We start from the raw sequence: 16,756 nt of genomic DNA on the forward strand, positions 1-16,756 counted from the left end.
TCGCTTCAGTCGGAAGGTCACGGGTTACCTAGAGCTTCCACCTTCTCCCTAAAGAGCCGCATCTCCTCCTCGCATCCCCCCACGAGACTTTGAACAAGGAAGGGATAGGCGAACTGAAACTCCGGCCTGTGAGAGCTGAACCTTGACCTGGCTCGACCCTCTCTCTTGGGCATGCCGAAGGAGGAAGAGAGGGCGACAAGGTCTTGGTCGTCCAGCTCGATCCCGAACTTGGCGAACACGTCCATGAGGGACTTCGCCTCCAGCAACAGGGATCTGCTTGCGTCATGCGCCTCAATCCTCTCCACCAGCTCCTCCCTGGTGAAGCTTGCGTCTTCGAGCAGCTTTCGTCTCAACCTCGCCAGCACGCCTTCGATCTCAGCTGCTCCGAAAGTTGACACTCCACCTCCCGACGCTAAGGAGGATGGTGCAGGAGCGACACTGCGAGCAGCTCTGAGGGCAGGGCCCTCGGTCTCGTTGACGCGGCTTGTGGAAGCGGCATGGAGGAACTTCATGTCCACCAGGTTGTCGTTAAGGTCCAGGACGTTGATGCTGGTGTTGCGGCGGAGGAGGTCGTGGAGGAGGAGCTGAGAAGCGTTGGTCAAGCCGTTGGCACGCAAGGAGAGGCTCGTAAGGCTTGAGTTCTCTCTGAGAGCAGAGTAAAGCTCCTTGAAACCCTCGTCTCCCAGCATGTTGTGGCTCAAGTCCAACCCTGCTAGCGGCACCGTGCTCCTCAGCAAGTCTCCGATCCTCCTGGCTCCCACGGCCGTCAGGTTGTTGTACTTGAGTACCAGCATCTGCAGACATTGATTGTCGGAGGCGACCAAGTGCGAGCACAAGTCCTGCACAACAGCATCGCCAAGGAACATGAAGCTGCAGTCAAGGCTGGTCTGCGTCGGCGACAGCCGGAAGGCATGGTGATGGAAGGTGTGGAGGACTGTTGTGAAATCTTCGACGTTGATGGTCAGGAAGTGGTTGTGGGTGATGACGTCATCATGCCCGTCGTCGCTGACAATCGCCGTGTCCGTCCTGAAAGCTTTTCCCTCCAGCGCTCCTCTCCCGATCAGCTCTCCTTTGTGAATGACGTGAGACAAGCAGTCGCTCCTCTCAGCTCCCGTCCTCATGTAGATATCAACCGATCCTGCATAGTCCTCCAGGAAGGGCGAACATCCCAACAGCAGCCAAGCCTTGGATGCGAACTCCTTCTCTTTGTACAAGTAGAAGCCTTCTTGATGCGTCTCGTGGTATGCGATGCTGAAGCAATCAGAGCTTACACGAGGGTCGCAAGACGGGAGGCGTCTAACCTCGTCAGGTCTTGCATTTGCGCCTGGTTCAATCGCTGGGAGAGGAAGGCGTTGCTCTGAATGACCTCGAGAATAGCGTTTGCATCTTCGCTCGACCTTCACAAGCAGGTGAGACTAGCAACACTGAAACAACAAACCTTGTCTCCGGTGGCTTCTTGAGACGAGCTGCCAACGTCTCTACTTCACTCATGTGATGCTCTGACGTCTCTTGTGCCAGAGTGTCCGGAGCTCGTGACAGCCTGAAAGACCATCACAGACGAATCAGCTGTAGATCACAACTTAGACTACTTCTCTCCTCCGGTCTTGGACAGGTTGTCATCGATCTTCTTCATCAGGGCTTTCGAGTCTTCATTGTCAAAGACATTTCTTGCTTCTTCCAAGTTTCTTCTCATCCTTTGTTGAAAATACTCATACTCTGTCGTCTGGCAAGTTTGTTTGGTACGTGAGTTCTTCGTTTCAATCAAGTTTTGTCGTACCTGCCCCATCTTCAAGTAAAGCCTGCAAAGGTTCTCGCATGCCTGTCTCTGATCAGCTGCGTTTAAGAACTGATCGCTGCTGAGAACTAGCAGCTTCTTGTATTGTTCGATAGAATCAAACAGCTTCCCATTGCTCTCAGCAGCTGCTGCCTTGCGTATCAGATCATAGCGTTCCTGCCTGTATCGTCGGAGCTCCGCATAGTAGGAATGGCTCCAAGAATAACTCTGGCGTTGCTTCGCCTCCGATTCATTTTCATCTTCCTCACTTCCTCCTGTTCGGTGTGCTTGGATGGCATCAGAGATCAAGTTTTCCAAACGAGCTTCTAGTTCCTCATCATCCTCGCTATCAGACACTCCGTTCACCCGCGGCTTTTCTTTCGTCGTTCTCATGTTTCTTGCGCGACTTCTACTCTCTTCCGAGTCACAGACAGCGGCAGTGGTAGCTCCTTCCTACGGGCATGCCATGGACGAACTTCGCTTGGTGTTTAACCGCCGGTAGCATCGCGATGAGCTCACCCCAGATATTCAATTAGAAGCAAAGAAGGACAGCAACGGCCCATAGAGCACAACTCAGTGTGTCGTAGTATTTTTGACTTAACTTTGAGTAAAAAGCGGAGGAATAAGTTTCAAGGGTGGTGCCAGTAAAGAAACCCTCAAAGGGTGGGGTACCATACGGTAATTCATGGGGTACTGGGGGTGGACGGGGCCGCAGTGAAACTCACAGGAGGCGAGGTGGGTCTGTTTGACTAGATGACATGATTTGAGACAGCCGGGAGAAGTGGCCGGGAGCGAAGTGAAGGAGCGAAGTGAGGGAGCGAGGTGAGGGAGCGAGGTGAGGGAGCGAGGTGAGGGAGCGAGGTGAGGGAGCGAGGTGAGGGAGCGAGGTGAGGGAGCGAAGTGAGGGAGCCAAGTGAGGGAGCCAAGTGAGGGAGCCAAGTGAGGGAGCGAGGTGAGGGAGCGAGGTGAGGGAGCGAGGTGAGGGAGCGAGGTGAGGGAGCGACGTGAGGGAGCGACGTGAGGGAGCGACGTGAGGGAGCGAGGTGAGGGAGCGAGGTGAGGGAGCGAGGTGAGGGAGCGAGGTGAGGGAGCGAGGTGAGGGAGCGAAGTGTGTCAAGGGAGAGATGAGAGTGCGATAGCATGATAGGGAGCAAGAGGACACTATGACTGGGGGTTGGTAATAAGATGCTTGAGGATTGTTTATCTCTACCAAATCTTCAAACTTAACAGTGCCTCAGGTATCGCTTTCTTTCCCCCTTGGAAGAGGAGTAGTTTCAGTGCGGATGGCGGCTGAAGCATGAAGGGTTTGGACCGGTCAGTCCCAGTCAGCAACGAATCAATCCGCAACTCCAAGGTGAGGGGGTATGGATACTTGAACTCTAAATTCCGCTCCTCCTTCGACCAAGACCTCGAGAGCTACGCCAGTCAAGACAACCAGAGCAGCATGTCAACAGGAAGCAAGAATGTCCTCGTCGTCAAGGGCAGAGCCCCTCACTCGTCAGACGATCAGTGCTATTGAAATCATGGACACGACTTGTGATTGACATCTTTTGCTCAGTAATAGAGACTCTACTACTGCTGTTGGCAAGGCACATTCCTCAACATCCAGCGGTATCTTGCGCGATGCTGTCACGTGGTTGTATTTTGACACTTGGTCTTGTCATCGTTCAAGGATATCTCGACAGTCCCCTGCCTTCAGCTCAACGACCTCAGGTCGTCAAGGATGCTCGTCCGGGTGGAAGCCATGAGAAAGGACCTGCGTCGCAAGAAGGAGCCTCGTTCGAGCAAGTGGACTTGAGCTTTGAGGAGGAGCCAACCTACTCTCAGTTCACCGAGGAAGAGGACTACATGTCCATGAGCCATGCGTTTCACCGTCTGGGAGAGTGAGAGAGGATGAATTGTGGGCCTTGATGCGATGACTCCACCGTCCTCTTCGCAGGTTGGAGTCAAAGAATTTATTGCCCGAGGTCGTGTGCAACAGTTTGCTGCAAATGTTTGTTGCTTTTCAGGTAGGCACAAACACTTATGAGGATGATGATGAGGAGGAGAAGGAGGAGAAGGAGAAGGTGGTCGTGGTGGTGGAGGAGGACTCACGCCTCTGCAGGCCGATGAAGACAACCCAAACGCAGAGAAGTTGGCAAAAAAAATCCGGAGAGCCTTGGCAAGAATCGCAGAGAGCGAAAAAACGAGCCCTCCACCTTCCTTCCGAGTTGATAGCAAGACCAAGAAGCTCCTCCAGCATCCCCCTCCTCCTCCAGGCCTCCTCGACGCCCTCCCGAAGCGCACAGGAGGGTCAAGCGTGCACTCGTCGCCTCTGGCACAAAGCTTGCGAGGTCCAGGAGGGTCAAGCACAAATACATCTCCTCTAGCACAAAGTTTGCCAAGGTCCAACAGCCTCTCCCCAGGTCAGAACAGTCGCAAGTGAACCTGTTCCTTCCTCCTCCTCCTCGTCCCTTGTCCCTCGTCCCTCTTCCACTCCCTCTTCCTTGCCCCTGCTCCTGCTCCCTCCTAGCCACACGTTGATGCCTGCATCAGTGGCCAAGTCTCGGAACTCGGAGGACGAGGACGATCTCCTGCGGATGCTCAACAACAAGGACGAGGCCAAGTCGGCGCCCGGGAGCCGAAAGTCGTCGATCGCTGAGAGCCTCCCACAGTTCCAGATACTACAGAACTTCCGGCCCAAGAAGTTAATTCAAGGCGGTTCCGAGCGCTCCTTCCAGCTCGACCTCAAGCACCAGCTGGGCAAGGCGAGCCTGCGGGACCAGGGGAGCACGCAGAGTCTGTTTGACTAGCAGAGGGCAGGTAGCAGCTCATGAAGTCCTCCCTCTTCCCCTCCGCTCACCCCACATGCCTCACGAGGACAAACGCTCCTTTTACAGCAGAGGCGCTCTGATCCAGCATCGTCAGCTTGGTTTGAGCAGGACCAGACGGACCTGTCTGACTTGATCGACAGATCAGACACGTTGCTCATCTCTCTCTCCCTCCTATCGCTCTCCTCCTCCTCCTCCTGCGGGGCTCCCGTGCCGCCTGCGGCACGACAAGTCTCAGTGCGATCCCCTCGTCTCCCCTCCCCCTACGAGCTCCACCGAGAAGATCGTCGGTGATCTTGAGATCTGTCGGCAGAGCGTCAACAACAGGAGGGAGGCAGCAGCTCGACCCCACCAGGGATCAAGTAGAAGGTGAGGGGGACGAGGAGAAGAGGCAGGAAGATGTGCGCGACGGCGATCAGGAGAGACAGGCCGTCCCAGCTGAAGATTACCTCACATGCTCAAGTCTGACTGACAAACTTGCTGTCTACCTGCAAGGCGCGTCTGTGCGGATGTTGAAGATGGTGATGAAGAAGACGCCGACAGTGCGGGAGACTGGAGGCATGTTGTCAAACTTCCTCTCTAGCTGATCCCGGCTTCAATAAACCGCCAAAAATGCTTCTCACCTTGCTGACCGAAGTTCTGGAAGCCGGCCTTGAATGATGACGTCAGCACAAGCTCGAGGATGAGAGGGAGGAGGAGCGAGGAGAGGAAGGAGAGAAAGCTGCCTCACGAGCATCGCGTAGGTCGTGGCTTCCAGGTCCTTCGCGCAGAGCTTCGAGGTGAGAACGACTGGATCCACGTCAGCTCCTCTGCTTCTCCTCGCGCTCGACGAGCTCACCGGCAGGCATGAAGTTGAGGGTATAGCAAACTTCGTAGATGATGGCGTCCCCGATCTTGCCTCCCGTCATTCGATGCAGAGAACCACAAAAAAGATCACCATGTACATGGTCTTGTCCGATATCCCTGTCCCATCCAGTCACTCTACATCCTCGATCTCGTTCTTGTCCTTCTCTCCTCCCCATCCTTACCCCTCTCCATCCCTTCCTCCCCTCCCTCACAGAGACTCACAAGCATTCGCCCCAACCCCCTGCGTGCTCGTCCCTCCTTATCTCTTCCGTTCCTCCTCCCTCCTCCCTCCTGCTCACCAAGCCTTCGGTTCCACCGATTGACGATGAGGATGTCAAAAATCCCCCCGGCACATCGCAGAACCACCGAGACCCAGAAAATGCGACGTAGCCGCCAGTTTCCCATGATCGCCTGGAAGAGGATGACGCCGGCCCATGCGGCTATGGATCCGACGATGCGAACTGACAAGGCGTGACGAGGAGAGAAGAGGACAGGAGGGAAGAGGGAGAGGGAAGGGAGAGGGAGAGGAGGAGGGAGAGGGAAGGGAGAGGGAGAGGAAGAGGGAGAGGGGCAGTAGGAGAAGGGCAGTAGAAGAGGGTTGGCAAGTCGGGAAGATCGAGAGGGGAGGAGAATGAGTGGTACCGTAGGTGCTGTAGTAGGTGTAGTCGAAGTGAGGACCGCCAGGCACGCACTCCTCCTGCGAAAGTGTCAGATTTGATGACAGGGGGAGGAGGAGGAGGAGGAGGAGGAGGAGGAGGAGGAGGAGGAGGAGGCACCTCAGCAGTGAACCAGTAGTCGAGCGCTCCTCCTCTGCCGATGTTTCCGTCACACAGCGCACAGAGAGTTTCAAGGCGAGGAGAGAGGAGAAAGGATGGGAAAGAAGCGACAGAGGAGAGGAGGCGGAAGATGGGTAAGGAGGTAAGGGGGAAGAAGTTTTGGGCGGAGAAAGGGAGGAAGGTCGACATTTGAACGTAGAGAGCGGCGTCCAAAAACATGAAGAGATTGCAGAGAGCAAGACGACGAGGTAAGCAAAATTGTCTGGAATAGAAACGATCAGTAGCAGCAAAAGGGTGAAGAAGAGGAGCAGAGGAGGGGAGAGAAGAGGACGAGGAAGAGGACGAGGAAGAGGAAGAGGAAGAGCGAAGGCAGGAAATCAAAGTCTCACGCCATCACACACAGGACGGCAGATACTGTGATGGTATAGCCGAGCTGATGGAGCGAGCGGGGTCAATCTCACAGGGAGAGCAGCTCCGGACTCACCTGCACGGCAATCTGCTTAGAGAAGTAGAGGTTGATGATCGCCTGCGAGGAAGGAGACGGTCAGCTGGCGCTTTCAGGGCAGCAGGAGAATACTTGCACTAGAGCGGCAAGGGCCATGCAGAGCGCAAGACCTGGAGATAAGCTAGCATGTCAAAGAGGAGCAACTTGAGGAGCAGGAACGGACCGAAGAGCTTCTGGTGCTCTTTGAACTTGTTCCATCGGAACTGTGAAGCAGCGTCAGCGGAACCCAGCGCCCTCCCAGCTCGTCGCCCTACTCCTCTCATCGACGCAGGTTGTACAGGGTCGCTCAGCCAGCCGAGGGCTACTGGAATCATGACCTGCGGCATGTCAGACGACCAGGAAAAGACTGTTTGCCCTGATGCCCTTCCTTTCCTCTCCCTCTCCTGTTGCTGTTGCTGTTGCTTCCTCTCGTTTTTCAGCCGCCCATCCCCTCCCATCCTCTCCTCATCCACCTGTGCTGCTATAGGAAAGCAGATCCAGAAGATACTCGAGATGTGTCCCTTGTCCGAGATAGGGCCTGGTGAGCGATCGCGATGAGGAGGAGGCACTGAGAGGCACTAGCAGAGGATCTCCTCTTAAGTGGGGAGGGAGCGCGAGATCGTCTCGACAAAGGAGAATGGACAGCTTAGAGCTTCTTCTGACCTGTTATCCCAGCTGCACATAAACTTCCCACATGGTAGGTCGCCCACACCCAGGTGACGATGTCTCCTCCCGTCTGAGCAGGACGTGAGCAAGAGAGGCAGCAAGGCTAGGGATACATGCGGTCGCATGCGCATCAGCTCTGCGTACTTCCCTTCGCACCTGAGATTAGCCTTCAGAAAGCACCGACTCCAGCTTCCTCCTCCTCCTCCTCCTCCTCCTCCTCCTCCTCCTCCTCCTCCTCCTCCTCCTCCTCCTCCTCCTCCTCCTTACAGTAGGTCCACCACAGCAGTTTCCACGCTCGCAAGGAAGAAGAGGCAAGCAGACATGCCGGCAGAAAGCTTGAAACTTCCCAGCAAGAGGAAGCTACAAGCCCGTCAAAGAAAGACTCGAGGAGAACTGACGTTACCTCAAAGAGCCCAGGGCGGCAGCTAGGAGGATGTAGGAGTTCTTGTGATATCCCGCCATCGGCCACTACGTGCAGAGTGACCTGAAGATCGAGGACGACAAGGGAAGGGGCAGACAAAGGAAGGAGCAAGAGAAAGGGAAAAAGGGTTCAAGTCCACAAGGACGTGGATTTGGAGGAGGCAGGCAGTACCACATCAGAGATTGTGCCGAAGAATCCTTTCATGGCGAAGGGAGTGACTGCGATAGAGCCATAGATCTGATACTGCCTGCCGTCCACCCCGAGCTTCTTATAGTAGGGAAGCTGAACGAGCCTGAGAGGGCGTTTCGGTCATGGAGCTGAAAAAGAAGGAGCAGCGGGGAGGAGGAGGAGGCGGAGGCGGAGGAGGTTGAGGAAGACGGACCCTGTGAATGTGTAGAGAGCTCCCTTGACGCCGAAGTAAGCTGAGGGAGAGGCAGCAAGTCAGAGTGAGCTTCTTAAAGACTTGGCGCACTACCCGACAGCAACATGACGAGAAACTTCCATCCGAAGTTCGCTTCCAGTCGCTTCATGTAGTCTGCTGCTGAGCGGAATGGGTGTGCAAGGAAGGATTTCCAGCCAGCCTGATCGATGCTCGGTCTTGAAACAAGCGCAAGTCAAGGAGGGTCAAAGGACTCGAAGGCAGTGGCACCTTCGGGGAGGCATTTCTTCCGTGGAGTCCTGCAAAACATCGTCGTCCCGCTTCATCTCAACAATCTTGACAACGGAACGGCTGATGGCAGACAAGTCGTCAGGGGGGATCAAGATTGTCCCCTCCATCATGTTCAAAGACTCGTCCAGCTCTCGCTGTACGTACCACGTCTCTCTACCTTACGATCATGCAAAGCCCATGTTTTCCTCAGCTTGTACGACAAGTTGACGTCAGCTACTCCACTACCTTCTGCCTGTCTCTCCTCGTCCCCCTGATACCTGTCCTGATCTCTTCTTCTCCCTCCCCTTCCCTCTTTCTCCTCGCCCCTTCCTGCACTGTCGGGAATACTTCGATCGTCGGGAGGACGAAGTACGTGGTGGTCGGGAACTTGAGGGAAATCAGGGGGTAGTAAAGGGCACCTGGTGGGTGGTGGTGAAAATCGGGGTCAAAAGTATCCACAACGATACACAAATTGTTTCGTAAGAGTGCAAGCCCTCCGACAAGGGCCACGGGCGGGCGACATGGCGAGGGTAACCAGGGAGGATGCGACGCAGGAGAGGAGCACGAGGAGCTACCGCAGGCGCTACGATGGCAGAGTACCCAACGCTCCCTCCTGCTCCTCCAACCTTCGGTTCTACCGCAACGAGATCCCCTCCTCTCCCCATGGCGCCTTGATCGAAGTGATCCTGAACGAATGGAAGGACGACATGCGGCTGCTAGAGACCCACCATGGTTACGTGCAGTGGTTGTTCCCCATCCACGAGGAGGGGATGAACGCCAACGCGCAGGTCCTGCAGGTGCACGAGGCAGAGAGGATGAAGGCGGACCCTCAGATCCGAGAGAGGATGAAGCGCTCTTACGCCATGATGATGCGCTTCTACGGGGCTGATGTCGTGAACTTTGTGACCGGAGAGCTCAGGAGGAGCGAGAACTTCAGAGAGCGATTGAACAACCTGAATCAGAGGGCTCACAACTGGCTGCGAGTCTCAAGAGTCCTCAAGTGGCTAGGAGAGGTAAGTTGATGTCCATGCTGTCGTATCAACCCCTGACGAGAGCGGTGGGGGGGGAGCAGGTTGGCTTCGAGCACTACAAGCTGCCTCTTGTCTTCTTCCTAGCGTACGAGACGCTGGACTCCAAGCTCTTGTCAAGGTGCTCGGACTCCCTCGTCGACTTCTGGATCGGAACCCTGCGGCGAGACGGGGAGCTCGATGTCATTCTCGCCTACATCAACCGCGAGCTGTCAGCCGATGACCTGCTGCAGCAGATCCGTTCTACCTCGCGGTGCCCAGCAGAAGAAGCATCTCCCTCACCCTCAAGCTCCTCCCAGCCTCCACCTCCGAGCCCCCAACGTCCGGAAGCAGCGGCTGCAGTCGAGCAGCCCGACGAGAACCCTGGGCTGAGCAGCGCAGGCGACGACACGGCGCACAATCTGCAGGCAGACAGCGAGAACGACGGGAATCCAGTGCAGCAGGACGAGGAGACAGCTGAAGACAAGGCGAAGTGACCTGTCTCCACTTGTTCTCTTTTGCTCCTGTCGAACCTTCACATTCATTACTTGCAGATATTTCATTTTTTGGTCTCCAATGAACCCTTGTGTAAGGAGTACTAGAGCGACTCTCATAGCAGGTCTATGGAGACTGCTGACGCACCCTCATGCTTTCTGTGCAGCTCTTCTCGAAGAGTTTCATCCACACATCTTGGCTCTTGCATCGTTGTAACTTCCACTGCTCACTAGCATGACGTTGAGTTCCGCAAAGACAGCGGACAACTACCACCATCAGCAAGTTGAGAGGGGGAGTACTCCTTGTGACTGAGGAGGTTTGAGGAGCAGCCGCCGCTGAGCTAAGAGGATCTTGTTCAGTTTCTCACCCTCCAGCTGAGCTGGGGCATCAGCACATCATCCCTCGAATGCGATTCTCACAGCATGCGACATGCGCTTGCTCGATCTAGAGCTGCCGCCACAGAGGCCGTCCGGTAGCATGAGAGCAGAGGGAATCAACATAACAATACCCACAGCATGTACAGTAGTCAACCGAGGAGCGACTAAAGATATTGAGAGCTGGTTGCTGCTCGGCGGCATCATAGCATGGGTAAGTCCCTTTCACTAACAGCATCGTCAACAAAGAGCTTGACGGCCCTGCTGCTCCCCCTCACATCGAGGAGCTCCCAACGTTGTCCATGCTCGGGCTCTGAGGAAGGCTTAGCTGCCTCGTGCGGGTCAGACCTTCTCTCCATGCTGCTCGTCTCCATCAGCCTGCAAGGTGTCAGAGGATGAGAGGGAGACGAGGGACAAGACAAGCCCAACATGTGCAGGAGAAGCAGCACTTGTGGTGCCTTGATGTGAGCTGCTGAGGAGGGACTGAACGATCTTGTTGTCATTGAAAATTCCTGCACAAGAATCGATGCTCGAATGTCAAACGTGCTCCTCCATGACTCACCGACTTGTACGATGCCGTCAGGCTGGACCTCTGACCCCCTTCCTCTGCGCTTCCCCTGCTTGAACTCTCCTTGGAAGGACGAGGTTAGGGTCCCATCCTGCCTCCACTGCTCCTCTCGTCCTATCCCGTCTTGCAGTCCCTCGACCCATTCGCCGGCATACTTGTACCCGTCTGCGTAGAGTCAGCGCAGGACGGCCAGTGCGAAAACATGGTGGCACCAGCAGATTGGAAGATGCCGAAGCCATGATACCTCTGCTCCCTCCATGCTCCATCGTAGGAAGAGCCGTCGGAGTAGACCTGTTGGAAGCGTGTTGATCTATCACTCCATTGGTCGTCTCTCCTTCTACTCACCATCTTCCCTTTCCCTAGCTTGCTCTGATCAGAGGCCCACTCCCCGCTGTATTGTGCTACCCCATCTGCTTCAACCTCCGTCCCCTCCCCGTGTCGCAACCCTTCTTTCCACCTCCCGGTGTACTTCCTTCCGTCCTGCCTGATCATCGCCTCAGTCTCTGACTCTCAGTCTTCATCACCTTCACCTCAGCGCCATGCCGAGCCCATGAGCCTTCCCGTGCTCGTACTGCCCGTGGTAAGACGATCCATCCGCAAACACTTCCATCCCTTCTCCGCTCTTCTCGTTGGCCACCCACTCTCCCCTGTACGTGTGTCCGTTAGGATGCGAGTACTCTCCATCTCCTTCCAGTCTTCCGTTGACGAAGACGCCCTTGAATTTCCCTCCATCCTTGTCTTGCAGGGTTCCTTCCCCATTCATCTCGTTCCCCTTCCACTCTCCCATGTACATGGCCCCGTCCTTGAACTCGCACTTGCCCCATCCATCACACTCGTCGTTTTCGAACAGCCCCTCATACACATTCCCGTTGGCATACTCGAACTTCCCTATTCCACTTCGCTTCCCGTTCATCCAGTCCCCGTCGTACCTGCTGCCGTCCCTGTACAACATGACTCCTCGTCCCGCCTTGACGCCTCCCTCATTGTTCCCCTCGTACGACCTGCCGTCCTTCCAGGTGATCTTGGCTACCCCTCGCATCTTGTCTCTCTCGAAGGGCCCGATGTACGTCGCTGGTGCCCCATCCAACTCCTTGAACTCATAGGACCCTCTCGGTCCATGTCGCATCCCATGCACGAAGGGGCCGTTGTACTCGTCCCCGTTGCGGTAGGACATCACTCCGTACCCCTCCATCTCGCCCCGCAGCCACTCCCCGTTGTAACGTCGATCGTCCTCAAAGATCATGATGCCGTTGCCATGTCGCAATCCCGCTGCGAACTCTCCTTTGTACTCCTCTAGCTCCGAAAGGACCATATGCCCTTTCCCGGCGATCTCTCCGTTCCTGCGAGCAGACGTGAAGACAAGCGATAGGACAGCAACGTCTGCACCTGAACTCTCCGGTGTACGACAGAGGTCTATCTCGCAACGTTCCTATCCCGTGCATCTTCCCTCTCTTCCACCTGCCCTCGTACTCGTACAAGGAGCCTCGGACCAGCTTCCCGTGGCCCTCTTTCATTCCTGCCTTCCATTCTCCGTGGTAGACTTCACCGGAGATTCTTGACTCCCTTCCTTGACCAGATCTTAACCCTCTCTGCCACTGTCCATCATACTCGTTTCCTGCGTCAACACGATCACTTGAGTTTCATTCATCTCCCTTCACCATATTTGTCTTCAAACTTTCCCTCGCCGTGTCTCTTTCCATTCTTCCACTCTCCCTCGTATCGACCGAACGAGAGAATTTCCATCACTCCTCGCTGATGCGGAGCCCCTTCAAGCCATTCGCCATCGTAGAAAGCCGTCTGCTGACTTTTCAAAGCAGATCCTGAGGTAAGGAGACGAGTCGTCGGTCAGGCAACTCTCACAAATCCAGCACAGCACCTATGAAGTGATTTGCTTTCAAGTCGATGTCAACCGAAGCTTGGAATTGTATCAGCTTCCCAATGCCATGCCTTTTTCCGTCTTTCAGTTGTCCTTTATACCTTTGATGACTCAGCTAGTGCAACCTCTTTTCAAATAAGTTCATACAGAGCTTTTCTTTCATGTTTCTGATATATAAAAACATCGGGTTGAAGTTGATCGAAGTCGGAATAATCCAAGAACCACATATCATGTTTCTCCGCGTTGGCTAAGAAGTCTTTTCCTGAAATGTCCTGCAAACAAATCTCAGGAACAGCCTGGCGCCCTCAGGGCTCGACGTACTATCAGGTCATCAAGGCTAGCAGCGTCTTGGGTCTCTTCGATTTCATTCTTCAACATCAAGTGGCTGATCAAGTTGTCACTCACTGAGTAGCCCAGGAGAAGTCCAGCTGACCTGTTGTGCAGCTCCTCCAGCTGAGCCTCATACTCGGCGATGTCGCCTGACTGCTCGGAGACAACCGAAATGTTGAGGAGCTTCTTCACGGTCTCGAGGCTCCTCCGAGACTCTTCGCTGAGACGAGTTGATTCCGCGTTGGCTTCTTCGATCTTGATATCCAGGTCTTTCATCTGAGAACATTATGTCAGAGTGTCTTCTTAGGTTGTCAATCTGAGGAGACAATATCTGCTGTGTCTCGAATCATAGTCTCAGTCTCATTGATTTGCCTGTTACAATCGTCGTATTTTTCGTTCACTTTCTGGAGTGTTTTCTCCAGCATTAAGAACGTCTGCGCAAGTTTCAGACCCAGCAATCTAGGAGCAATACTTGCTTGTTCTTTGTCTTGAAAATCCGTGTCCTTTTTGAAACTTTGCATTTTGATCTAGATGGCATCAATTCGACATGATTCAAGTAACTTCGTGCTTTGCAGTACCTGTGGAAGATGGGATTTACCAGCTTTGATCTTCGATGCCAAAGATTCTTTTCTTTCTTGAATTGCTGTCAGAGTGGAATTGAACATCTGGTGAAAGTCTGTATCATTCTCGTCTTGCTTTCCATGGAAAGCCTGTGAGTGCAGCTGTTCTTTAAAGAAGTCATAGTCCTGGTTGAGTTTCTTCAGATCCTCTGTATCCTTTCTGATGTTCTCCTGCACTTTTTCAAGGTTTTGACGCATCTCATTCATCGCAATCTCGCTGAGTTGCATATCTTCTTGTGCCTTGGAATGGTTTTGCCAAGCTGAAGTCTTCTCTTCAATGGACGCATTCAAGTTCTCGTTCAGACTCCTCAGTTTCGTTTCTAGGAGGTGCAAGGACTTGCTAGCAGCGTTCTTCTGCGCTTGAAGGGCCTTGACCTCCTTCATTCTCTCATGGGCCTCGCGTTCATATTCCTTGGCTCTCGAGATGGCGTTGCCGATCTTGTCATGGGCTGCCTTGTCGGATCGCTCCCTCTCTTGCGCCTGCTCGCCGATGGAAGCTAAGGAAGCGTGGCGGAGAAGAGAGTCGTTGGAGGCTCGAATGATTGCTTCTACCTTGTCGTCTGTCTCTGCTAACTCATCGAGAAGTGCTGACTTCGCTTCTGCCCAGACGGTTTGGAGTCTTTCACCGCCATCTCCTTCCATCGCAACCTGTTCCATAGAGACCATGAGGTTTTCGTGGAAGTTGGTGAAGATCTTCAGCAGATGGATAGCTTTAGTTCCGATCCTCTGCACTTCGATCCGAGTTTCGTGATGCCTCCGTGATTTAGCCGAGTATGGTTCTTCAATTTCATTCCCTTCCTCGTCGAAGAAAACAAATCTTTTCCTTCGAATCTCCAAGAAGTTATCGCTAACATCTTTATCGAGCTCTCCGATTATCGCACATTCTATCTTATCATTGGACCAGAGGCCTTCGATAGTTTCATACGTATTGCCGTCCTCTGAAAGTTGGTAGGAAACCCCATATCCGTCGAGGAGATTCTTGCTCCAGTTTGCCCGTACGAAGTTTCCGTTGATTTGGAATTGAGTTCCAACTCCCTGCCTCTGGTCTTGTTGGAATTCACCGACATACCGAGAGCCTTTTTGGGTCACCAGCCTTCCCAGCAAGTGAGCTTTCTCATCCTGAAAGAACCCGGTGTACCTCTCCTCGCTCCTCCTGCGGAGGCTTCCGTACTCTCCAGGAGCATCGTTGCACATCAACCCCCACCATTGCCCATGCTCCAGCTGAACTTCAGTCGGTTGCCACTTGAGCTGAGCCTCATCCTTGACGACCTGTCTTCCTCTGCTCTTGCTCGCGGGTCTGCTCTTGCTTGCGGCTCCGCCCATGCGCGACTTGAGGTCCCACCACGCGACCTGCAGCGATGGAGGCCGGCACGAGGATCACAGCGAGGACAGCAGACAAGAGAGAAGCTGCTGAGGAAGCATGACAAGCCGTGGCGAGGACAGCGAGCAAGGAGAGAGCGTGGCCAGGGTGGGCAAGTCGGGCAGGGCCTGGAGGGAATTGGTCTGGGAATCGGCCCGACAAAGGGGGGGACGAGACAGGGGCGATGTTTCTACTGGTCAGAAGCGATCGTAAACTCGCAACGAGTGAGACGACTTGCTAGCAGTTCAAGGTAGCGAGTCAGCAAAGCATGCAGTTGTGATGATAAGCTTCGTGCTTGAACAACCAATTCTATCTCGACAAAAGGAGGGAGAAAACAGGCAAATTTGTGCTTTTATGTTTTCCTACGGTCTAATCATATCTTAATTTGCAGCGATTCAACCATAAACCAAGCAAAGCCTTCAATCTTCTGAATCTCTTGCAGACAGATGTCACCTCTTCAACTGCGCCCCAACTTTCGAATGGACTCGTGGAGTTCTTGTGGTAGACTTTCCTTGATCAGGTTCGCGCAGTCAGCTGAGAATGGATTTTTGTCAGAATCGAATCGAATACAATGTAGCATGTTGCTCACCACACAGCCTCTTAGTGTAGAAGATCGAGCTAAAATCGTACTTCAGTGCAAGAAACTCAATGAGGGTGGATTGCAACAACTCAATCCTTACCATGTGACACAGACTGGTGACATGCATCCTGCACATTTTGATCCCAAGCACAATGGCCTGCATTTTTAATCAATGCCCATGAACTTGCTGATCTCAATCGAGCGGCTCAACCGTTTCTCCGGTGCGAAGGGATCATAACAGATGAACGAATCTTCAAGAAATCTGTAAAGCAGTGAAGTTAGGCGCTGGCTAGTGACCGGAAGCGATCTTACATCAATTGCTTGGCAAATTTTGGCTGTTTACCAAAGTAGTGATAGGGAACCTCAATATGGCATTTCGTACACTTGAATATCCTCAGGGCTTTTGATTTGTCCTCCCCTTGCGTACTCCCCTTGTTGTTGGGGTTCATAGCATAGTTTACCAGATCTTATGGCGGACTATGGAGGAGGAAGGACGAGGTTTGAGGTGCTTGCAGCTTCTGAGAGGCGGGAAGGGAAGGAGGAGGTCAGCTCTACGGGAGGCACCGCCGACTTACATGGACATTGCTTGATCTTGCCCGGCAGCTTGCCTGAGTTGAGCTCTGACGAGGCGGGTCTGCTTTAATTCACATGAATTTTATAAGTACAGCTTATCATAATTAAAAATAATTATTATTTGTATCATGAATTACTTTTACATGCATTACTGGTTCAGTTACACAATTCTCAGCAATAGAGAAGATATTTATAGAAATCATTACTATTTAAGAAGTTAAGAGAATATTTTGGTACAGACATTCAGGTACAAACATAATATCTCAGTACTATTTAATAATGGGTGCTTGTACCAGTGTCCCGTCCTAGGGACAGCGGACTCGTGCTTGGCGCCTCTGCCGCCATTTTTTCGGCATAGGGGGAATATATCTATCGATTTTTCAATATAGTTGAAAATTACAACCAATATTTGAACTTTGAACTATTGAATTTATGAGATGAAATGATATTTCGTGGCAGCATACTACACTAGTTCCTCGGCCCTTCAAAAGCAGCGGCGAGGAGCGATGGGCGGGAAGAAGAGGGGAATGCGCGCTGTTGAATCCTG

The 16,756-nt window shown here is 53.5% G+C and overlaps 6 protein-coding genes across 6 annotated transcripts; 1 reads left to right on the forward strand and 5 right to left on the reverse strand.

Annotated features, from left to right (window-relative positions):
* Nucleotides 1-569: 569 nt before the first annotated feature.
* On the reverse strand, nt 570-809 carry GUITHDRAFT_58703 (hypothetical protein; the record flags this gene model as incomplete). The annotated part of the gene is made up of 1 exon (XM_005831828.1): nt 570-809. A coding segment is annotated over one exon (240 nt), but the record flags the coding sequence as incomplete, so codon positions are not given.
* A 2,907-nt stretch (nt 810-3,716) lies between these two features.
* GUITHDRAFT_152893 (hypothetical protein) lies at nt 3,717-4,104 on the reverse strand. Its single transcript, XM_005831829.1, has one exon. It carries the CDS (start codon nt 4,014-4,016, stop codon nt 3,798-3,800), a length of 219 nt encoding a protein of 72 aa, XP_005831886.1. The 5' UTR covers nt 4,017-4,104; the 3' UTR covers nt 3,717-3,797.
* Nucleotides 4,105-4,647: 543 nt separating this feature from the next.
* On the reverse strand, nt 4,648-8,557 carry GUITHDRAFT_109326 (hypothetical protein; the record flags this gene model as incomplete). Its single annotated transcript, XM_005831830.1, has 25 exons — nt 4,648-4,663; nt 4,708-4,801; nt 4,861-4,887; nt 4,937-5,022; nt 5,073-5,136; nt 5,208-5,235; nt 5,315-5,373; nt 5,423-5,547; nt 5,747-5,891; nt 6,073-6,127; nt 6,207-6,240; nt 6,596-6,639; nt 6,691-6,732; nt 6,784-6,821; nt 6,875-6,914; nt 6,966-7,028; nt 7,164-7,228; nt 7,354-7,426; nt 7,470-7,512; nt 7,624-7,716; nt 7,760-7,824; nt 7,949-8,069; nt 8,160-8,199; nt 8,253-8,374; nt 8,427-8,557. The coding sequence occupies 25 exons, from the start codon at nt 8,555-8,557 to the stop codon at nt 4,648-4,650; spliced, it is 1,713 nt and encodes a 570-aa protein (XP_005831887.1).
* A 492-nt stretch (nt 8,558-9,049) lies between these two features.
* Nucleotides 9,050-9,633, forward strand: GUITHDRAFT_51045 (hypothetical protein; the record flags this gene model as incomplete). The annotated part of the gene is made up of 2 exons (XM_005831831.1): nt 9,050-9,439; nt 9,499-9,633. Coding segments are annotated over 2 exons (525 nt in total), but the record flags the coding sequence as incomplete, so codon positions are not given.
* Nucleotides 9,634-10,505: 872 nt separating this feature from the next.
* GUITHDRAFT_71884 (hypothetical protein) lies at nt 10,506-12,233 on the reverse strand (the record flags this gene model as incomplete). Its single annotated transcript, XM_005831832.1, has 5 exons — nt 10,506-11,035; nt 11,083-11,161; nt 11,216-11,354; nt 11,401-11,849; nt 12,006-12,233. Coding segments are annotated over 5 exons (1,425 nt in total), but the record flags the coding sequence as incomplete, so codon positions are not given.
* A 3,511-nt stretch (nt 12,234-15,744) lies between these two features.
* GUITHDRAFT_43884 (hypothetical protein) lies at nt 15,745-16,085 on the reverse strand (the record flags this gene model as incomplete). Its single annotated transcript, XM_005831833.1, has 3 exons — nt 15,745-15,793; nt 15,848-15,898; nt 15,949-16,085. Coding segments are annotated over 3 exons (237 nt in total), but the record flags the coding sequence as incomplete, so codon positions are not given.
* Between the last annotated feature and the right edge of the window lie 671 nt (nt 16,086-16,756).

The sequence above is a fragment of the Guillardia theta genome (genome assembly GCF_000315625.1).
Source record: "Guillardia theta CCMP2712 unplaced genomic scaffold GUITHscaffold_38, whole genome shotgun sequence".
NCBI classification, from domain to species: Eukaryota; class Cryptophyceae; order Pyrenomonadales; family Geminigeraceae; genus Guillardia; species Guillardia theta.

Bases quoted from the DNA above. Each gene is read 5' to 3' on its own strand.
- GUITHDRAFT_152893 (XM_005831829.1), bottom strand. From the start codon at position 4,016: ATGCTGGAGGAGCTTCTTGGTCTTGCTATCAACTCGGAAGGAAGGTGG.